The 15,994-nt window shown below is 53.4% G+C and overlaps 2 protein-coding genes across 4 annotated transcripts; both read right to left on the bottom strand.

Annotated features, from left to right (window-relative positions):
• Nucleotides 1-86: 86 nt before the first annotated feature.
• Nucleotides 87-1,967, bottom strand: Uba52 (ubiquitin A-52 residue ribosomal protein fusion product 1). 2 transcript variants are annotated; one of them, XM_036209282.1, is made up of 4 exons: nt 1,885-1,967; nt 1,384-1,497; nt 1,162-1,248; nt 87-352 (listed from the first exon to the last, which is right to left on the bottom strand). In XM_036209282.1, the coding sequence occupies exons 2-4, from the start codon at nt 1,484-1,486 to the stop codon at nt 156-158; spliced, it is 387 nt and encodes a 128-aa protein (XP_036065175.1). In that variant the 5' UTR covers nt 1,487-1,497; nt 1,885-1,967; the 3' UTR covers nt 87-155. The 2 variants fall into 2 exon arrangements, with proteins under 2 accessions (XP_036065175.1, XP_036065176.1); XM_036209283.1 differs by having other exon boundaries at nt 1,384-1,494; nt 1,885-1,960.
• A 2,496-nt stretch (nt 1,968-4,463) lies between these two features.
• On the bottom strand, nt 4,464-15,569 carry Kxd1 (KxDL motif containing 1). Of its 2 annotated transcripts, none has more exons than XM_036166798.1 (5): nt 15,488-15,569; nt 10,795-10,919; nt 8,895-9,047; nt 6,213-6,259; nt 4,464-5,212 (listed from the first exon to the last, which is right to left on the bottom strand). In XM_036166798.1, the coding sequence occupies exons 2-5, from the start codon at nt 10,893-10,895 to the stop codon at nt 4,980-4,982; spliced, it is 534 nt and encodes a 177-aa protein (XP_036022691.1). In that variant the 5' UTR covers nt 10,896-10,919; nt 15,488-15,569; the 3' UTR covers nt 4,464-4,979. The 2 variants fall into 2 exon arrangements, with proteins under 2 accessions (XP_036022691.1, XP_036022692.1); XM_036166799.1 differs by lacking the exon at nt 15,488-15,569 and adding an exon at nt 12,904-13,146.
• Nucleotides 15,570-15,994: the final 425 nt, after the last annotated feature.

Below are 15,994 nucleotides of genomic sequence, written 5' to 3'. Positions count from 1 at the left end.
AGCCTGGTCTACAAGGTGAGATCCCCTTCTCACTGGGAACACGCCTCCCAGCCCATCCCCGAACAGAAGAGCACTTAAGACACAAGTTACTGCTCCAGTCGATGGAAGGGGACTTTATTTGGTCCCGGGGTCATGGGCCAGGTACGGCCCCAGCTTTATTTGACCTTCTTCTTGGGGCGCAGGTTGTTGGTATGGCCGCACTTCTTCTTGCGGCAGTTGACAGCACGGGGGTGCAGGCGTGCATAGCACTTGCGGCAGATCATCTTGTCACAGTTGTACTTCTGGGCGAGCTGACGAAGGGACGGCTCAATGATGCCACCACGCAGGCGCAGCACCAGGTGCAAGGTGGACTCTGGGAGGAGGACAGAAGCTGAGCCCTGCGCCAGCAGCTCGGGGAAGACCTTAAAGAGAAACTCAAGAGCCTTCCCCACATTGCTGCCATAAGCCAGGCATCCCTTAAAGGACTGAAACCAAGTTCATCCACTTTTGTAATGTACTGAGAGCTAAACACCGTGGTAGGCAGGTGTGAGCCACCACGCAGTGCTGGAGCATTCAGGTCCTGTGGGAGCACAGGTCACAAAACAAAACAAAACAAAACAAAACAAAACAAGGTGGTAGAGCCTAGCAAGCACAAGGCCCTGGGTTCGATCCTCAGCTACACACACTCAAGTGCTGTGACATCTCCACAGTCCCACCAGGTCCTTTTCCTTCTAGGCTGTGTCCTGCTGACACACTCCAGTGCTAGGCAGGCAGAGGCTCAATGGGGACCAGGGGGGAAAAAAAAGGCAGGGGGATCTTGAGTTCAAACAGAGAAACCCTGTCTCAAACAAATGGGGGGGGCGACAGTGGCACTCAGACACTCAAAACACAAAGATTTGATCGTCTAAAAAGTAAACAGGCATTAAGGCTCACACCTGCAATCTTAGGGTGACACCGTGGGACCAGCCTGAACTAAAGCTGAGACTTGAAACAAAACAAAAGAGGATAAAGGCTTGGCAAGCAATAGCACCTAACACAGACGGGCCTCAAGACCCGAGTTCAATTCCTGAAGCCCACACACACCCGTGGCAAATGAAAACTTAAGGGACAAGACATGCCACTGCCAGGCGACTGGAGCACCATTTGGGGGCCCACCCCTTCCCGCTTTCTGTGGCTCCTTACCTTTCTGGATGTTGTAGTCCGACAGGGTGCGGCCATCCTCCAGCTGCTTGCCGGCAAAGATCAGCCTCTGCTGGTCTGGTGGGATGCCTGTGCACAGGAGAGACCAGGCTGGCGGCAACCCCTTCCTGCAGGAGCTGGGGCCCCAACCACTCAGAGCGAATCAAGCTAAGGACCCTCCAGAGCGGGTCAGCGCCCCACCAGTACCCCGAGCAGCCAGCCCACCTTCCTTGTCTTGGATCTTGGCCTTGACATTCTCGATGGTGTCACTGGGTTCGACCTCAAGAGTGATGGTCTTGCCCGTCAGGGTCTTCACGAAGATCTGCATGTCGGCGTCTGCTAGGCAGCGGAAGGAGACCGTCAGTCGCGCTGCTTGTGTGTGCACAGGTCTCTGCCCGAGCCGGCCCTGCTGTGGACTCGGGCTCAGCATCCCCCCGCCTGCGGCCCACGCCCGCGGCCCACGCCCGCGGCCCACGCCCGCGGCCCGTCCGGGCTCGGGCAATCCCGGTCGCCCTGGGCCGCCGACCCGCGAGCGCGGGCTGGCCCCAGGGGCTCTGCCGCTCAGGCCGGAGCTCCTTCCTTCCGCCCGGGTCCCCGGCCGACCCTGCCGGGCGTGCGCGGGCCCAGAGCGGCGCCCACGAGCCACCACCTCCCCTCGCCGGCCCCGCCGCGTCCCCGCCCCGGCCCAGCCGCCACCAGCCCGTCAGCGACGCGGACACCACCAACCTGCTCGGCCGCCTCGTTGAAGAGAAAGAGGACGGCGGAACCGGAAACCCCCGACTCTCCTCTCAGAGCGCCTGCGCACTGAGCACGCTGCGCGTCGACGTCACAATCCGCGCCGCACGTCGTTCCCGCCCCAGGCTTCCTCCGGCGCCATGTTGGGTACTGGCAAGAGAAGCCGTACAGCGGTCGGACTGTCAGGAGCCGCTTCCGGGTGGAGCTGCGCCACCGGGCGTGATGACGGGGGCGCCGGCGGGAGCTTCCGGTGCCCCTCCCCGCGTTCCTCGGCCAGCCCGGGCACTTTGGTTCTTTTAGGTGTGGCTACGTGGTGGAGCCCCTGTCGCCACCGCGCCACCACCTCCTGGCCGACGAGGAAAGTTTAGAGGGCTGTGGTGGCCTTCCATTCCTGCAGGTGGGAGGCAGAGGCCAGCCAGGGCTCCATAGCGAGCGTCTCAAAAAACAAACATCATGCAACCGCTAGACGCTGGGAGAAGGGCACTTAAATTCCTGTGAGCTTGGTGGTGTGGATCATCTTGTTTCTCGAATATTCCCCAGGGCATCGGGATTAAAGCAAATGTAAGCGGAACTATCTGGGAAGATACCTTTTTTTAAATATATTTCCCCCATACAGTATCTTCTGATCAGGCCTTCGCCTCCCCCTGGTCCTCCCAGATTCTTCCCACCTCCCTAACCACACAAACCAACGCCCTTTTTCTCCTCTCTCAGTAAGCAGACATATAAAATAAAATAAAAACCAGAACAGGACAAAACAAACATTAAGAAATAAAACTGTTTTAGGCAGCCCGGTCTACAGAGCAAATTCCAAGACAGGCTCCAAAGCTACACAGAGAAACCCTGTCTCAAAAAACCAAAACAAACAAACGCAATAAAAACAAAAAGCACAAGAAACACATACACACACAGTCATACACACACAGATCCCATAAAAACACAAAGTTGGAAACCATAATACACAACTAAAAGGCAAAAATTCCCAAATGTGAAACAAAACCCTCCAAAATTACCACTGAGTTAACTTATGTGACCTGCCCTTAAAGTATGGTTTGTATGCCTAGAAAGACTCCGTTCAAACAAAACTTTCACTTGTGACAGGTTATCAATTGGAGAGTGTCTGGGGTAGGGATGGGGCATGTGTCAACACTGAGACCCACCATGACTTAGACCTATGCAGGCCCTGTGCACTGGGCCAGTCTCTGTGAGCTCACATGTGCATTGGCCACGCTGTCTTTAGACCTTGTTTCCTTGGTGTCCTCCATCCCCTTAGATTTTTACGCTCCTCCTGCCTCCTCTTCCGAAGGGTTCCCTGAGCTCTGAGGGAGGATTTGATGGAGACAGCCCATTAAGGACTGAGAGTCCTAAGGTCTCTCACTTTGCCCCCTGTCCAGCTGTGGGTCTCTGTCCCATCTGCTGCAGAGGGAAGCGTCTCTGACGGTGGCTGAGCAGACACTGACCTGATTCCCAGTCTGGTAGAGCAGCTCCTGGGAAGATTTTTGTTTTGTGTTTTGTTTTTGAGACAGGGTTTCTGTGTAGCTTTGGTACCTGTTTTAGATCTCACTCTGTAGACCAGGCTGGCCTTGAACTCAGAGATCCTGTAAGGGCTGGGATTAATGGTGTGTGCCACCACTGCCCGGCATAGGAAGATATATTAAATGACTCAAAAAGTATACATGTTAATTTTGAGTTTTTTCCCTTACTAGTAAATGTCCAGAAGAGGGCACTGGAATCAACTCCAGTTCAGGGCATCCAGCCTGGCATTTTCTTCCTTTCCTTGATGCTATCTTCAGTGCTGGAGCTGGGCCCTGGCTAGGACCTAGTGCCTACTTGTCAGGGGCTCTGCAACCAGGGTGTTGTGTCCTGGAGGAAAACTAGCATTTAAGAGTACTCCATGGGCTGGAGAGACGGCTCAGAGGTCAAGAGCACCAACTGCTCTTCCAGAGGTCCTGAGTTCAATTCCCAGCAACCACGTGGTGGCTCACAACCATCTGTAATGAGATCTGGCGCCCTCTTCTGTGTACATAATAAATAAATAAATCTTCTTAAAAATTTTTTTTTTAAAAGTGCTCCAGGGAGCTGGGTGGTGGTGGTGGTGGTGGTGGTGGTGGTGGTGGTGGTGCAGCACACCTTTAATCCCAGCACTAGGGAGGCAGAGGCAGGTAGATCTCTTTGTGTTCAAGGTCAGCCTGTCTATAAAGTGAGTTCCAGGACAGCCAGGACTGTTACACAGAGAAACCCTGTCTCGAAAAACAGCAACAAAGAACTGTATGGCATGTGGTAGCAAGTGTCTAGCTATGTCAGATAGCCGTCCATCAGAAACAGCTTTCCAGAGGCCCCAGGCCAGCAGGTGGCCTTGCCAGGGACAGTGATGTCTCAGAGGTGGTCTCAGAAAGGCTTGGCCCCGGCTTTGCCCTCCAACCTCACACGGTGCCTCTGGCACAGCCCTGTTTTGGTGGTTCACAGGGTTTGGTGTTTGGGCAGCCCCCTCCAGCAGGCCCCCTGGTGACATCTGGAGTCTGCCCATGCTCTGGGGTGTGAGCCCCCACAGAAGCAAGCCACAGCGTGCAGTATTCCCTTTAAGAAGTCTTTACTGACAACTTCCCAACAACATCTGTAAACACCGATACAAAAATATTCCATTCAGCTGAACCTATGAGAAACAGCTCCCCACAATCAAGGCTGCCTCTGTCTTGAACCTTCTACCTCTCCCAGAATTCACCATGACAGGAAAAAGTACTTCACAGAGGGCAGGGAGACCAGAGTTAAGTCAGCAGCTGCCAGCAAGTTGAGACAAGCTCAGCCCTGCAGGCACCTTCTTCCTCCAGGGGCCCACCGTGGTGTGGGGGACATCTGGCCTTGGTCTCTGGGGACTGTTCAAAGCTGGCCCAGGCTGAGCTCAAGGATACCTGTAGCCAGCCCCACTGCCCCAGCTGGGGTGCATGTCCTGGCATGGGGAAGTCCTGCTTTTGGGAGGAGGGGCAGGAATTAGGGACCCTGCCTTATGACAGAATGGAGCAGCAAAGCTGACTGACCCCAGGAAGAGCAATGCTGCCCGAGCCTTTCTGGGATGGTGGGAAGGGGAGGGGCTATTCTCCATGTATCTCTTCCTCGTCCTCTGTCTGGCTGTGGCCATTGATGGCAGGGGAACCGGGTCGAATATGTGATAGGTCCTCAAAGCCAGGGCTGAGAGATGGTGAGACAGTGTCAGGGCTGGTATCACATGAGCCTGTGCTCTGTTCCGAGGTGGCGATGGTCGTGGTGATACTGGGTGGAATGGGATCTTCATCTTCGTCCTCTAGGAATGAACCCTCCGGGATGTCTGGGGAAGGAACCCCCGTGCTGGTAAAGTCACGGATCCAGGCTTTCCTTTAAGGGTGGCCCTTAAAACTCTTTCCCACCCATGTGGGCATGACTCAGCCCATTTTACAGAGGAGGAAACTGAGGCCTGGGCAGGTAGAGGGCATCTCATCAAGGGCTCCAAAGTGAGGCTGACTCAGAATGAGCATGCCCATTTGTCATTCAGTATGGGAGACTGAGGCAGGAGGATTACAAAGAATTTGAGACCAGCCAGGACTACACAGCGAGAGCCTACCTGAAAACTTAAAAATTGAGACAAAAACAACAAATGCCCAAGTTAGGCTGGCATAGGCAGAGAGGCTGGGTTTGGCTCCATCTGCAGCATGGCATCCCCGGGCCAGGTACCACACCTGCCCTGCTTTGTCACAACACTCTATGGTGGACACAGAAGGGTCAGTAGCTCAGAGTCATCTTTAGCTACATAAAGAAACTGAGGCCAGCTTGGGCTACATGAGACCATGTCTCAAAAACACAAAGCAAACCAAAGAAACCCCAGGAATCCACCTGTTACTGGGGTGGAGACAGGCCAACTCAGCAGATGAGGTGACCTCGGAGAACCCTCTGAATCGCTGGGGTCCCAGTGATGTTACAGCCATAGACCTGAGAACTTGATTCTTCTAGCCCTTCTGGCTCCAGCTCACTCACACCCCAGATGGTATCACTTCCCTCCGGAGAGAGTGTTTCCCCTTTGTGAAATGGGATGTTCAGTCCCCACCTCACAGGTGCTTAGGGGGGACAGCCTGGCTTACAGGGCCCCTGGGTTTAAGATGAGAGAACTGTCACTATTTACTCCTGAACCCTGCCTCCGGAGGACACTGCAGTCTCTGCAACCTCTGCAGAGGTATCTCCACCCACCACCCATGGACCCTGGATGGGCAGCTGTCCAGGCAGCCTTCAGAAGCCAGTCCTAGAAAAAGGTGCTGGCAGCGGCGGCAGGGGTGGGGGAGATGGGGCACACTTACGACTGAAGGCCTCTGGGTGCTGCCGGGCCAGCTTTCCCTTCAGTGTCCTGTGGGGAAGGGGACAGACAGGGATGAGCCACAGCAGGAACTCTGCTGGGCTCTGGGAACTGCCTGTCTGCCTCTCACAGCCTGGGCACTTGTCCCCTGCTGTGCCATGCCCAGGGTGCCTTGTCTCTAGGCTTGGTTCTAGCAACACCTTGGGGGAGGTGGGGGCTGAGATCATGACAGGAGGTGGCCACCACCTTGCTGCTTTTGTACCTCATCCCTTCTCTTCTGGCTCCCAGGTGTTGGGGTCAGAGCTCTATACTGGGCCTTCCTCAGTCCACCTTGTTTGTTCAGACAGTGCCTCCATGGACAAGGAGCTGAGTATCAGCTGGGCTGCCCAGCCAGCAAGCCCCAGCCCTCACCTGTCCCTGCCTTCCCAGCACAAGGGTGAGAGTCATGAGCCACTGTGCCTGACATTTCTATCAAACTCATTTTTATCTGACTCCAATTCTCTGGAGCTGGTGTTCCAGGCAGCTGTGAGCCACCTGATGTGGTAGGAGAACCAACTCCAGTCCTCTGCAAGAACAACGCACACTCTTAACCACTGTGCCAGCCCCCAGTCTCTGGGCCTGACTTTTTTCATGTATTCTGAGGATTTGAACTCAGGTCCTCATAATTGCTCAGCAAGTACTTTACTTACTAATTCCTCTTCCTTTTTGTTTTTTAAGACAAAGTCTGGCTATGTGGCTCAGGCTGGCCCTGAACTCACCATGTAGCCCCAGGATCGTCCTGTCTCACCCTCCTGTGTGCCAGGCATGTGCTGTCACCCCAGCTGGCTTTATTACCTTACGAGCTGGATGCTGGCTGTTCTGCCCTGATGCCCTGCACTTGACAGGCATTGTAGGGTTTGAGAGCACACAGCCCCCACCCTGACTGCGGTCAGCCCCCTGTCCTGACGAGCACACAGCTGTCACAGCACATGACGCGCTGGACCTGTCTCCTTTCTGTGGACCTAGAACACATGCTGCTGACCAGCAACTCCCAGGGCTCCCAGGGTTTTTGCCTACTCCCCAAACCACCTGCAGAGTCAGCCTGCCAGAAATGTGTGCTTGGAAAAGAAATTAGGAGCTGGGAGTGGCAGGGCACCCCAGCACCAGGGAGGCAGGAGGCTTCAAATTTGAAGTCAACCTGGACTACAAGAGGCCCTGTCTCAAACAATATCAAGACTATAATAAAATCATAAAAAGAGACCAAGCCATAGTGGCACACACCTTTAATCCCAGCACCTGGGAGGCAGAGGCAGGCGATCTCTGTGACTGTGAGTTCTAAGACAACCTGGTCTACAGAGTGAATTCCAGGACAGCCAGGGCCATGTAGTAAGACCTTGTCTCAAAAGCAAAATAATAATAATAATAATAATAATAATAATAATAATAATAATAAAGAATACTAATAAAAAGAATTAAAGCCAGGCATAGTGGTGCACGCCTTTAATCCCAACACTTGGGAGGCAGAGGCAGGTGGATCTCTCAGTTCAAAGCTAGCCTAGTCTACAGAGGGAATTCCAGAATTTGCAAAAACTGATTTAGAACACCTAAATCTAGACTTCGAGGTAGAGCTTATTTTGTCCCCTTAGCTCCAACGAGGCTCCTCAGGCCAGAGCCTTGAGCTGAAGGAAAGGGTCCGTCTGCAGTCTAGATTCCCTGTGGTCTAGCTGTCCTGGGTCTGGGCAGCTGGCTGCAGCTGTCATTACAGCAGTGATGGATGAGACTGTGGCGAGGTTCGCATGGGAACCTGAGAGTCAAGGACGTGGCCATCATGATCTGGGAGCCTGCGCCATTGTGGGAAAAACCAAACTGACCCTGACTAGCCTCTCTCCAGGACAGACCCCAGGGCCTCGTGCTCTGCTGGCAACTCAGCCTGCCTTTTTTTGTTTGTTTGTTTTGGTTTGGTTTTTCGAGACAGGGTTTTTCTGTGTAGCTTTGCACCTGTCCTGGAACTCACTCTGTAGCCCAGGCTGGCCTCGAACTCACAGAGATCCGCCTGGCTCTGCCTCCCGAGTGCTGGGATTACAGGCGTGCGCCACCACCACCCGGCTCAGCCTGCCTTCAGAACCGGAGGACCTGGCCTGACTACCCTCCTGTCACCCCTCCTGTCTCGTGTCAGGCCCCGCTGTGTAGAGCAGACATTGAATAAAAGGGAAATGCACTACGTCCAGACCCTCCCTCAGAGGTCAGAACTGCCCCGTGAAACACCGCGACAGCCAGGGCTGCAGAGGGCAGAGGGCAGGCTCCTGGAGGGAGGAAGGGAAAAGGAGGGACTCAGAAGGGCTGGGAGAGAAGGAAAGGGAGGGAGGGCCTCGGAAAAGAGGGCCCAGACATGGGCTTTGGAGAAGTGAGAACCCTGAAGGAGAGGGAGGGCTGCAGAAGGAGAGGGTGGGAAGTGGGGCCTCAAGGGAAGGGTGTGGCTGCAGAAGGGACTGATGGTGCAGAGGCCAGCTAAATCCTCGGGACAGGGCATCTCAAGAACTGGGTGACAGACCAGCGAAGGGGCCAATACTGTAGGGTTGGGGATAAGGGTTTGGAGAAGATGTGCTATAAGACAGGGCATGGTCTCAGGATGGAGGAAGAAGATGCCAAGAAGATGCTGGGGCAGCTGGCTGTGGGGCCACAGGGGAGCTGTGGGGGGTGGGGCCACCTGATCCTGCGGAAGATGCTGTCCAGGTCCCTTTTCATGTCCACCAAGGTGCGAGTATGGTGCATGAAACGCTCGCTCATCTGTTGCAGCCGCACGCTGGACAGATTGTTGAAGTTCAGAAGCATCTCGTTGGTTTTCTCAAAGCGGTCCAGCCTAGGTGGGGAGAGGGTGAGGCCCCTGCATGAGGTCTAGGAGCCTTAGCCCAAGCCGAGCCCTGTGAGAGTCACGGCCTCTGCATTCAGTTACAAAGATACAGCCTGAAGATTTCTGTCTGCTGTACTGGTCACCCAACTCCTACTCACTCTTGAAAGCCCTATTCAAAGATACTCTTCTGTTGCAGCCTGAATCTTTTTTTTTTCCCCTAAAGATTTTATTATTTATTCATGTATATGAGTGCTTTATATGCATGTACAACTTGATGTCAGAAGAGGAGGGCACCAGATCTCATTACAGATGGTTGTGAGCTACCATGTGGTTGCTGGGAGTTGAACTCAGGACCTCTGGAAGAGCAGGCAATGGGCCATCTCTCCAGCCCCAAAATCTTCATACTTTTTTTTTTGGTTTTTTGAGACAGGGTTTCTCTGTGTAGCTTTGCGCCTTTCCTGGAACTCACTTGGTAGGCCAGGCTGGCCTCGAACTCACAGAGATCCGCCTGGCTCTGCCTCCCGAGCGCTGGGATTAAAGGCATGCGCCACCACCGCCCAGCAGAGTCTGAATCTTGCATGGAGTTTGTGTGTGTGTGCATGAGTAGCTTCAGACAAGTTCCTGCTGCACACCCTGGACAGTGACCCATTCTAGGCCCCTGTGTTTGTTGTCTGTTTGTTTGTTTTAAACATGGTTTCTCTCTGTAGCCCTGGCTGTCCTGGAACTCACTATATAGTTTAGGCTGGCCTCAAAGATCTGCTGCCTGCCTCCCGAGTGCTGGGATTAAAGGCGTGCGCCACCGCTGCCCAGCCCCCTCCATGTTCTAAGCTGACCTCAAACTGCTTCTACAGAGGTACTGGGATTACAAGCGTGTGCCACTACATCCAGCTAAAAGACTGACATGTTTACTATCTTCCTCCTCCTCCTCCTCATTATTATTATTTATTATTATTCTCTTTGTTTTAGTTTTTGAGACAGAGTCTCACTATGCAGCCTTGGCTGCCCTGGAACTGAGAATGGAGGGTTTAAAGGTGTGTGCCACACGCTAGGCCCGTATTCTTTTTTATTATGTATATGGGTGTTTTGCCTTTGTGCATGTCTGTGCACCATGTGCAAATGTACACACAGCACCTGTGGAGACCAGAAGAGAGCTCCAGCCCCCGGATCACAGTTGAGAGCTGCTGGGAGCCCTGGCTCTGCTCAAGAGCAGCCAGTGCGGTCTCTGTGAGTCTGAGGTCAGCCTGGTCTACAGAGAGAGTTCCAGGACATATTAAGACCCTGTCTCAAAAATAACTAAGCAAATAGTATGAGGTGGAGAGCCCCAGGGGAAGACAGCAGCCAGTTGCCTTTGGCCTCCTCCACTGGAAGGGCCATCCACTAGGATGGACCCAAGGCCTCTGCAAACCAAGCCAGCAAGTGGTACCTCTGCCCTTACCTGCCTTTCACCCAAGCCTAGGTGAGACCAGGGTGAGGTTGTTCTAGCAAGGGAGAAAGAACAGCATCCTAGGCCAGGCACTCTGCACACTGGACTAGGCTCTGGGTCCTGATGCCAAGATGCCAAGAGGCTTCTTTGCCTTGGGACAGGAGCTCCTTGGCCACTGCCAAGCCATGCAAAGCTGCAGGACCCAACCCCTGTGCCAAGGCCTGGTTTTCAGGCAGGAAGGAACTGGCTCTGGAGCCAGGAACTCATTTTCTTTAATTTATCACAACTGGGGGGGGGGGGGCATCCTTCCCATGCTGCCCACGGCCTGCTCACATGTTCTTCTGGGCCAGGATGATGGCGTTGACATCATCAGCGTTCACCATGCTGAGGAAGCGGCCACAGAAGACCCTCGAGGCCGAGTCCGGGGGGTCCATATCTTTCTCCTCCACCTCTGATGCCTGAAACGACCAGACCAGGACATGAAGTCAGCACTCGGCTTGGTGAGAATGTCAAAAGCAAATCATGGCCCAAAATAGGCACCGCCCAGCCTCAGAATACTTAGGCTGGAAACTCAGGGTGTTTAGGGGCCTAACAGATCCATCCTTAGAAACACATAAGCTAGAAGGGCTAAGCATGACAGCACACTGTGATTCCAGCGTGCAGGAAGCTGAGGCAGGAGGATGGAGGGTCATAATCTACCCAGGGCAAAAGAGTGAGTCACTCTATACCATGCATAGCCATGCTGGCCTAAGAACCTGACCCTGTCACATGCACAGGTTGGACACGCCATCTCTCCCTTCACTGTCCTCGCTAGACTCCACACAGCTGTCACCCCACCTCCTGTCAAGCTCTGCTCCTGTGTGGCTTTAGGTTAGGGTTTTCTATTTGGTTTCTGTGGGACATGCATGGGTGCCACAGCACTCGTGACAGTAGGGGACAGACTACAGACACTGCTTCTCCCCTGGACACAGAGGCCAGAGGTGACAGATGCCCTGGAGCTGAGCTACAGGCAGCCATGGACACTGGTCAGAACTCAGGTCCTCTTCAGTGCAGCAAGTGTTCTGAGATGTCTCTCCAGTCCCAGTCTTCCACTGTTTGAGACAGGGTCTCTCACTGACCTAGAACTTTACCATAGAGGCTAGGCCAACAAGCTTACATGCTTCTAGGGATCTGCATATATCTGATTCCCATCTCACCATCACTGAGCCCCAGCTTTGTGTGTGGCTTCTGGGGATTGAACTGGGTCCTTAAGTATATTATCATCTGCATTATTGCAGATGAGTGCACTACCTTCCTTTAAGACAGGGTCTCACTATGTAGCCTTGGGTGTCCTGGAACACCCTATGTAGACCAGGCTGTTCTTAAACTCACAGAAATCTTCTTGCCTCTGCTTCCTGAGTGCTGGGATCAAGACTGGGTGCCACCAAGCCCTGTCCCTTGGGTTTCTGAGGCAGCTTCTCACACGGCTGTGTGGGCTTCTGACTTACTGAAAGGGCTTAAGACAACCTTGAATCCCTGAGTGCTGGGACAGCATGCTTGTCATCACACCTGCTTTCCCATGACTGACCTTAGTTCTCAAGGGCCAGCTGGTCTCCATGGTGAGGGACAGCAAACATGAAAAAGACCTATGAAGTCCTGAGGCTGACTTCTGCATGTGCACTGTGAGACATGCACACCCGATTTCCAAAACAAAGTTTCCAAATTCAGCTCTAAACTTGGTTTGGGGGCCAGGAAGATGACTGAGGGGTAAGCATGATGCCTTGAGTTTAAACCCGGTGACCAACATGGCGAAAACAGAGAACTCCTAAAAGTTGCCCCCTGACCTCCACACACATGTACTCATGCACACACAAGCTCATGAAATATACATGAACTGCTGTAAAAAACCGGGCTGAGCAGGGCACAGCAACAGAGCACACCTTTAAATCCAGCACTCGGGACGGAGAGGCAGGTGGATCTCTGAGTTCAAGGACCACTTGTCTACAGAGTGAGTTCCAGGACAGCCAGGGAAACTGTGGCTCAAACAAACAAGGAAGCAAACAAATACCACACACAGGCTTGGTGGCTTGCATGGTCATCTCAGCACTCAGAAGACTGAGGCAGGATTACTTCAAGTACTAGGCCATCCCAGGCAACAGCAAAGTGAGCTCCAAGCCAGCCTGGGCCACTCTGTGAGACCTGTCCTCAAAAGTGAAACAAAATATTCAGCTCTGAAGCTAACTACATTTTTTTTTTTTTTTTCAGCAACTTAAAGCCAAGGATTCTAGGCATAGGCAGTCTGCCAGCCTGGCACCTGGCTGGCTTGTGGTTCTCAGCATCTGGCAGGCAGGTGATGGCCCCTGCTGTGTCCTGGTGAGCAGAGCTCTCCAGACCAGCTCAAATTGGGAATCACAGCACCAACCATCTCTGATTTTCAGGAAAAACCCAGGATCCTGACAAGACCTGGCTGAGAGAGGCCAACTCCACACTGGTCAAGTTTCACACATGAGAGCCAGGCTTGGTGGTGCAGGCAGGAGGATCAGGACTTCAAGGCCGATCTCAGCTACCTGGATGCAGGCCGAGGCGGGCTGCAGAGTGAGGCCCTGGACAACAAATGCGTTCTGTGTGGTGGTTTCTTCTTTTCCAGTACACAGTCTGGAGCAAAACAGGCATGAACTTAGGGGAGCCTGGACTACACAGTGAGTTTCAGGTCAGCTCAGACTACAGTGTGAGTGAGACCCTGTTGCAAAAAAAAAAAAAAAAAACACAAAAAAACAAAAAAAACAAAAAAACGGTGGCAGCCGGGCGGTGGTGGCACACACCTTTAATCCCAGCACTTGGGAGGCAGATGCAATCGGATCTCTGTGAGTTCGAGCCCTGCCTAGTCTATAGATCGAGTTCCAGGACAGCCCAGACTACACTGAGAAACCCTGTCTGGAAAACCAAACAAACGAAAATGGTGAGGACAGCCAGGCACGGCGGCACACACCTTTAATCCCAGCACTTGGGAGACTGAGGCAGGGAGCGTGGAGAGGAGGCTGGGGTGTGTAAAGTGCTTGGATAGGAACTTGATGACCTGCCTTGGGGTCACCAGACTCATGTACAGCTAGACAGGTAGTAGTATATCCATCTGCAGCCCCAGCACCTTTACGGGGAGACAGGAGGCAGAGACAAGGAAGTAGCTGGAAGTCCCAGGGTCAGCTAGCCTGGCCCACTGAAAGGACTAGAAGTGCCGTCGCAGACAGCCAGTGGTGCCCAACGGTGTTCTCTGACCTCCACACCCCACACAGGCATACCAAGAGACAAAATCCATACATATGTAAGCCAGGCGTGGTAGCAGAGGACAGCCTGATGTATAGAGAGTTCCAGGACAGACAGGGCTACATATAGAAACCCTGTCTCAGGGATTTAAAAAAAAAACAAAAACCTAGCTATAGGCAGGCCATGGTCTCTTCCATCCAAGGATAACAAAGTCCAGTCACCCAAGGTCGTCAAGCATCACCTTGGGCAAAAGGCAGATACATGGTGGTAGACCCCAGCACACAGGGAGAGGGGGATAAGGCAGGATTCAACGTTCAAGACCAACCAGGACTTTATAGATCTTCCCAGGCATCTTGGGCAACACAGGAAGACCCTATTTTAGGAAGATGGCCGGTGGCATGGCTCAGTGTCTAAAAGGTGCTTGCCATCAAGCCAGAGAACTCCAGTTCAAGCCTTGGGACACATGGTAGAAAGAAAACCAACTCCTCAAGTTGTCCCCTAACCTCAAGACATGAAGGTGCATGCCCCATCCCCCCAATAAATAGAATGTAAACATTTTCTTGAGTGTAAATACTTTTTAAGGAAAAAAAAAGACTTGTGGTTAAAGGCTGAAGTCAAACAGGTTAATGGCATCCTTCAGATACAGAAATGACTCGAGACTTTGTTCTAGATCACATTATTAGTCTTGGACTGGGGCTGAGATGGTAGCACGCAGAGTGCCAGCTTGGGCTATACATTTGAATCTAGGCCACCCTGAGATGCATGAAACTCTATCTTAAAACACAGGCCTGGCAGCGCGACAGTTCACGTTTGTCACCCCCGACTCCGGCGGCTACAGGACTGTTGTAAATTCAAGGTTAATCTGAGCTACATATTGAGTTCCAGACCAGCTTGGGATATGTAAGACTGTCTCAAAAAATAAATCACGTGTTCTGTGTTCAGCGCTAAGGAAGACAAGACACAAAGTTCAAGGTCATCCTTTGCTTTTTTTTTTTCCCCCTGGTTTTTTGAGACAGGGTTTCTCTGTGTAGCTTTGCGCCTGTCCTGGATCTCACTCTGTAGCCCAGGCTGGCCTCGAACTCACAGAGATCCGCCTGGCTCTGCCTCCCGAGTGCTGGGATTAAAGGCGTGCGCCACCACCGCCCGGCTATCCTTTGCTTTCTGAGTTCCAGGCCAGCCTGGGATAAATGAGACCCTGACTCAAAGCAAGACAATACCGCCCGGGCGCGGCAACGCTAAGCTCCTAAGTCCAAGCGCGCTGGGGAGACTGAAGCAGGCGCGCTTGAAGCCAGTCTGGCTACGGTCTCAGGGGTAAGTTTACTGACTTTCCCCTGGTTCGCGGGTGGCTGAAGCAGGAGGATTACCAGGAACTGGCTGATTCGGGCTACTATCTCAAAAAACACCAATCCTCCCCCAGGAACGCAAGGCCGAGTGGAGGGGCTTGGCGCCCCAAGGACACAAACCGGGAGCACAAGGCGAACTCGGCCCCCAAACTCCGAGGGGAAAACCACACAAAAGGAACCAAACCGGAGAAGGCGGGGCTCAAACGTGCACTGAGGCCCCGCCCCTTCTACAGGGGAAACTGAGGCACACTCCCAGCCGCTCAGGACTCAGGGCTGCGGACCGTCACACAACTCGGGGTCGCATCCGGGTCCGCCCGCGCCGCGCAGTCAGGAGGCTGAGGCCGGCTGGGCCGCAGAGCCCGGGTGGGCCTCCTGCCCTGCTCGGCCCGGCCCCGCACCCCGCGATCCCGCCCCGGCCCAGCCCGCGTCGCCGGCCTCGGCACCTGCACATCTGGAGGCCTGTCTCGCGCTTCCGGGATGGCGCCCGCGCCGCCTTACGTCATCACGCAGCACCCGTGCGCGACTTCCGTCGAGACACCGACGAGCGTGCGTGACCTCGAAAGCAGGAAGGGGTTGGACCAATATGTAAGAGGCACTTACAGGAACGTCCAAAGAGTGACCAATCACAGGGCGGTCGGTGCGCATGCGCAGTGTTCCCAACCTGGCTTCCTAAGCATCCTCAAAGCAGGCAGTTAGCTGTAGTATTCTCATTGATCCTTTTAAACACTTGCACGTGTATATAATTTATTTTGAGCTTATTTGCCCCTACTGTTCCCTTTAGCCCCAGGGCCACCCTCACCACTAGTCTTACTTTTAATTTTTTAGATTTATTTAATGTGTTTAAGTGTTCTGCCTGCAGATACATAAGTGCATCATGCGAATGATTGGTGCCTGTGACGTTTCCCTGGACCTGGATGGCTGTGCGTCTCCATGTGGGTGCTGGGACCCAC

Source organism: Onychomys torridus, chromosome 17 (assembly GCF_903995425.1).
Source record: "Onychomys torridus chromosome 17, mOncTor1.1, whole genome shotgun sequence".
NCBI classification, from domain to species: Eukaryota; Metazoa; Chordata; class Mammalia; order Rodentia; family Cricetidae; genus Onychomys; species Onychomys torridus.
Note: the sequence above shows the minus strand (reverse complement) of the source record. Positions and strands in the feature narration are given on the sequence as shown.

What these genes read in the sequence shown, in the direction of transcription:
- Uba52 (XM_036209282.1), bottom strand. Translation starts at nt 1,486, where the DNA reads ATGCAGATCTTCGTGAAGACCCTGACGGGCAAGACCATCACTCTTGAG. An exon ending in CAAGATCCAAGACAAGGAAG is followed by an intron (nt 1,249 to 1,383) that starts GTGGGCTGGCTG and finishes TCCTGTGCACAG; the next exon opens with GCATCCCACCAGACCAGCAG. An exon ending in GGACTACAACATCCAGAAAG is followed by an intron (nt 353 to 1,161) that starts GTAAGGAGCCAC and finishes TCCTCCTCCCAG; the next exon opens with AGTCCACCTTGCACCTGGTG.
- Kxd1 (XM_036166798.1), bottom strand. Translation starts at nt 10,895, where the DNA reads ATGGACCCCCCGGACTCGGCCTCGAGGGTCTTCTGTGGCCGCTTCCTC. An exon ending in ATCCTGGCCCAGAAGAACAT is followed by an intron (nt 9,048 to 10,794) that starts GTGAGCAGGCCG and finishes CTCCCCACCTAG; the next exon opens with GCTGGACCGCTTTGAGAAAA. An exon ending in GCACCCAGAGGCCTTCAGTC is followed by an intron (nt 5,213 to 6,212) that starts GTAAGTGTGCCC and finishes TTCCTTCCCCAG; the next exon opens with ACATCCCGGAGGGTTCATTC.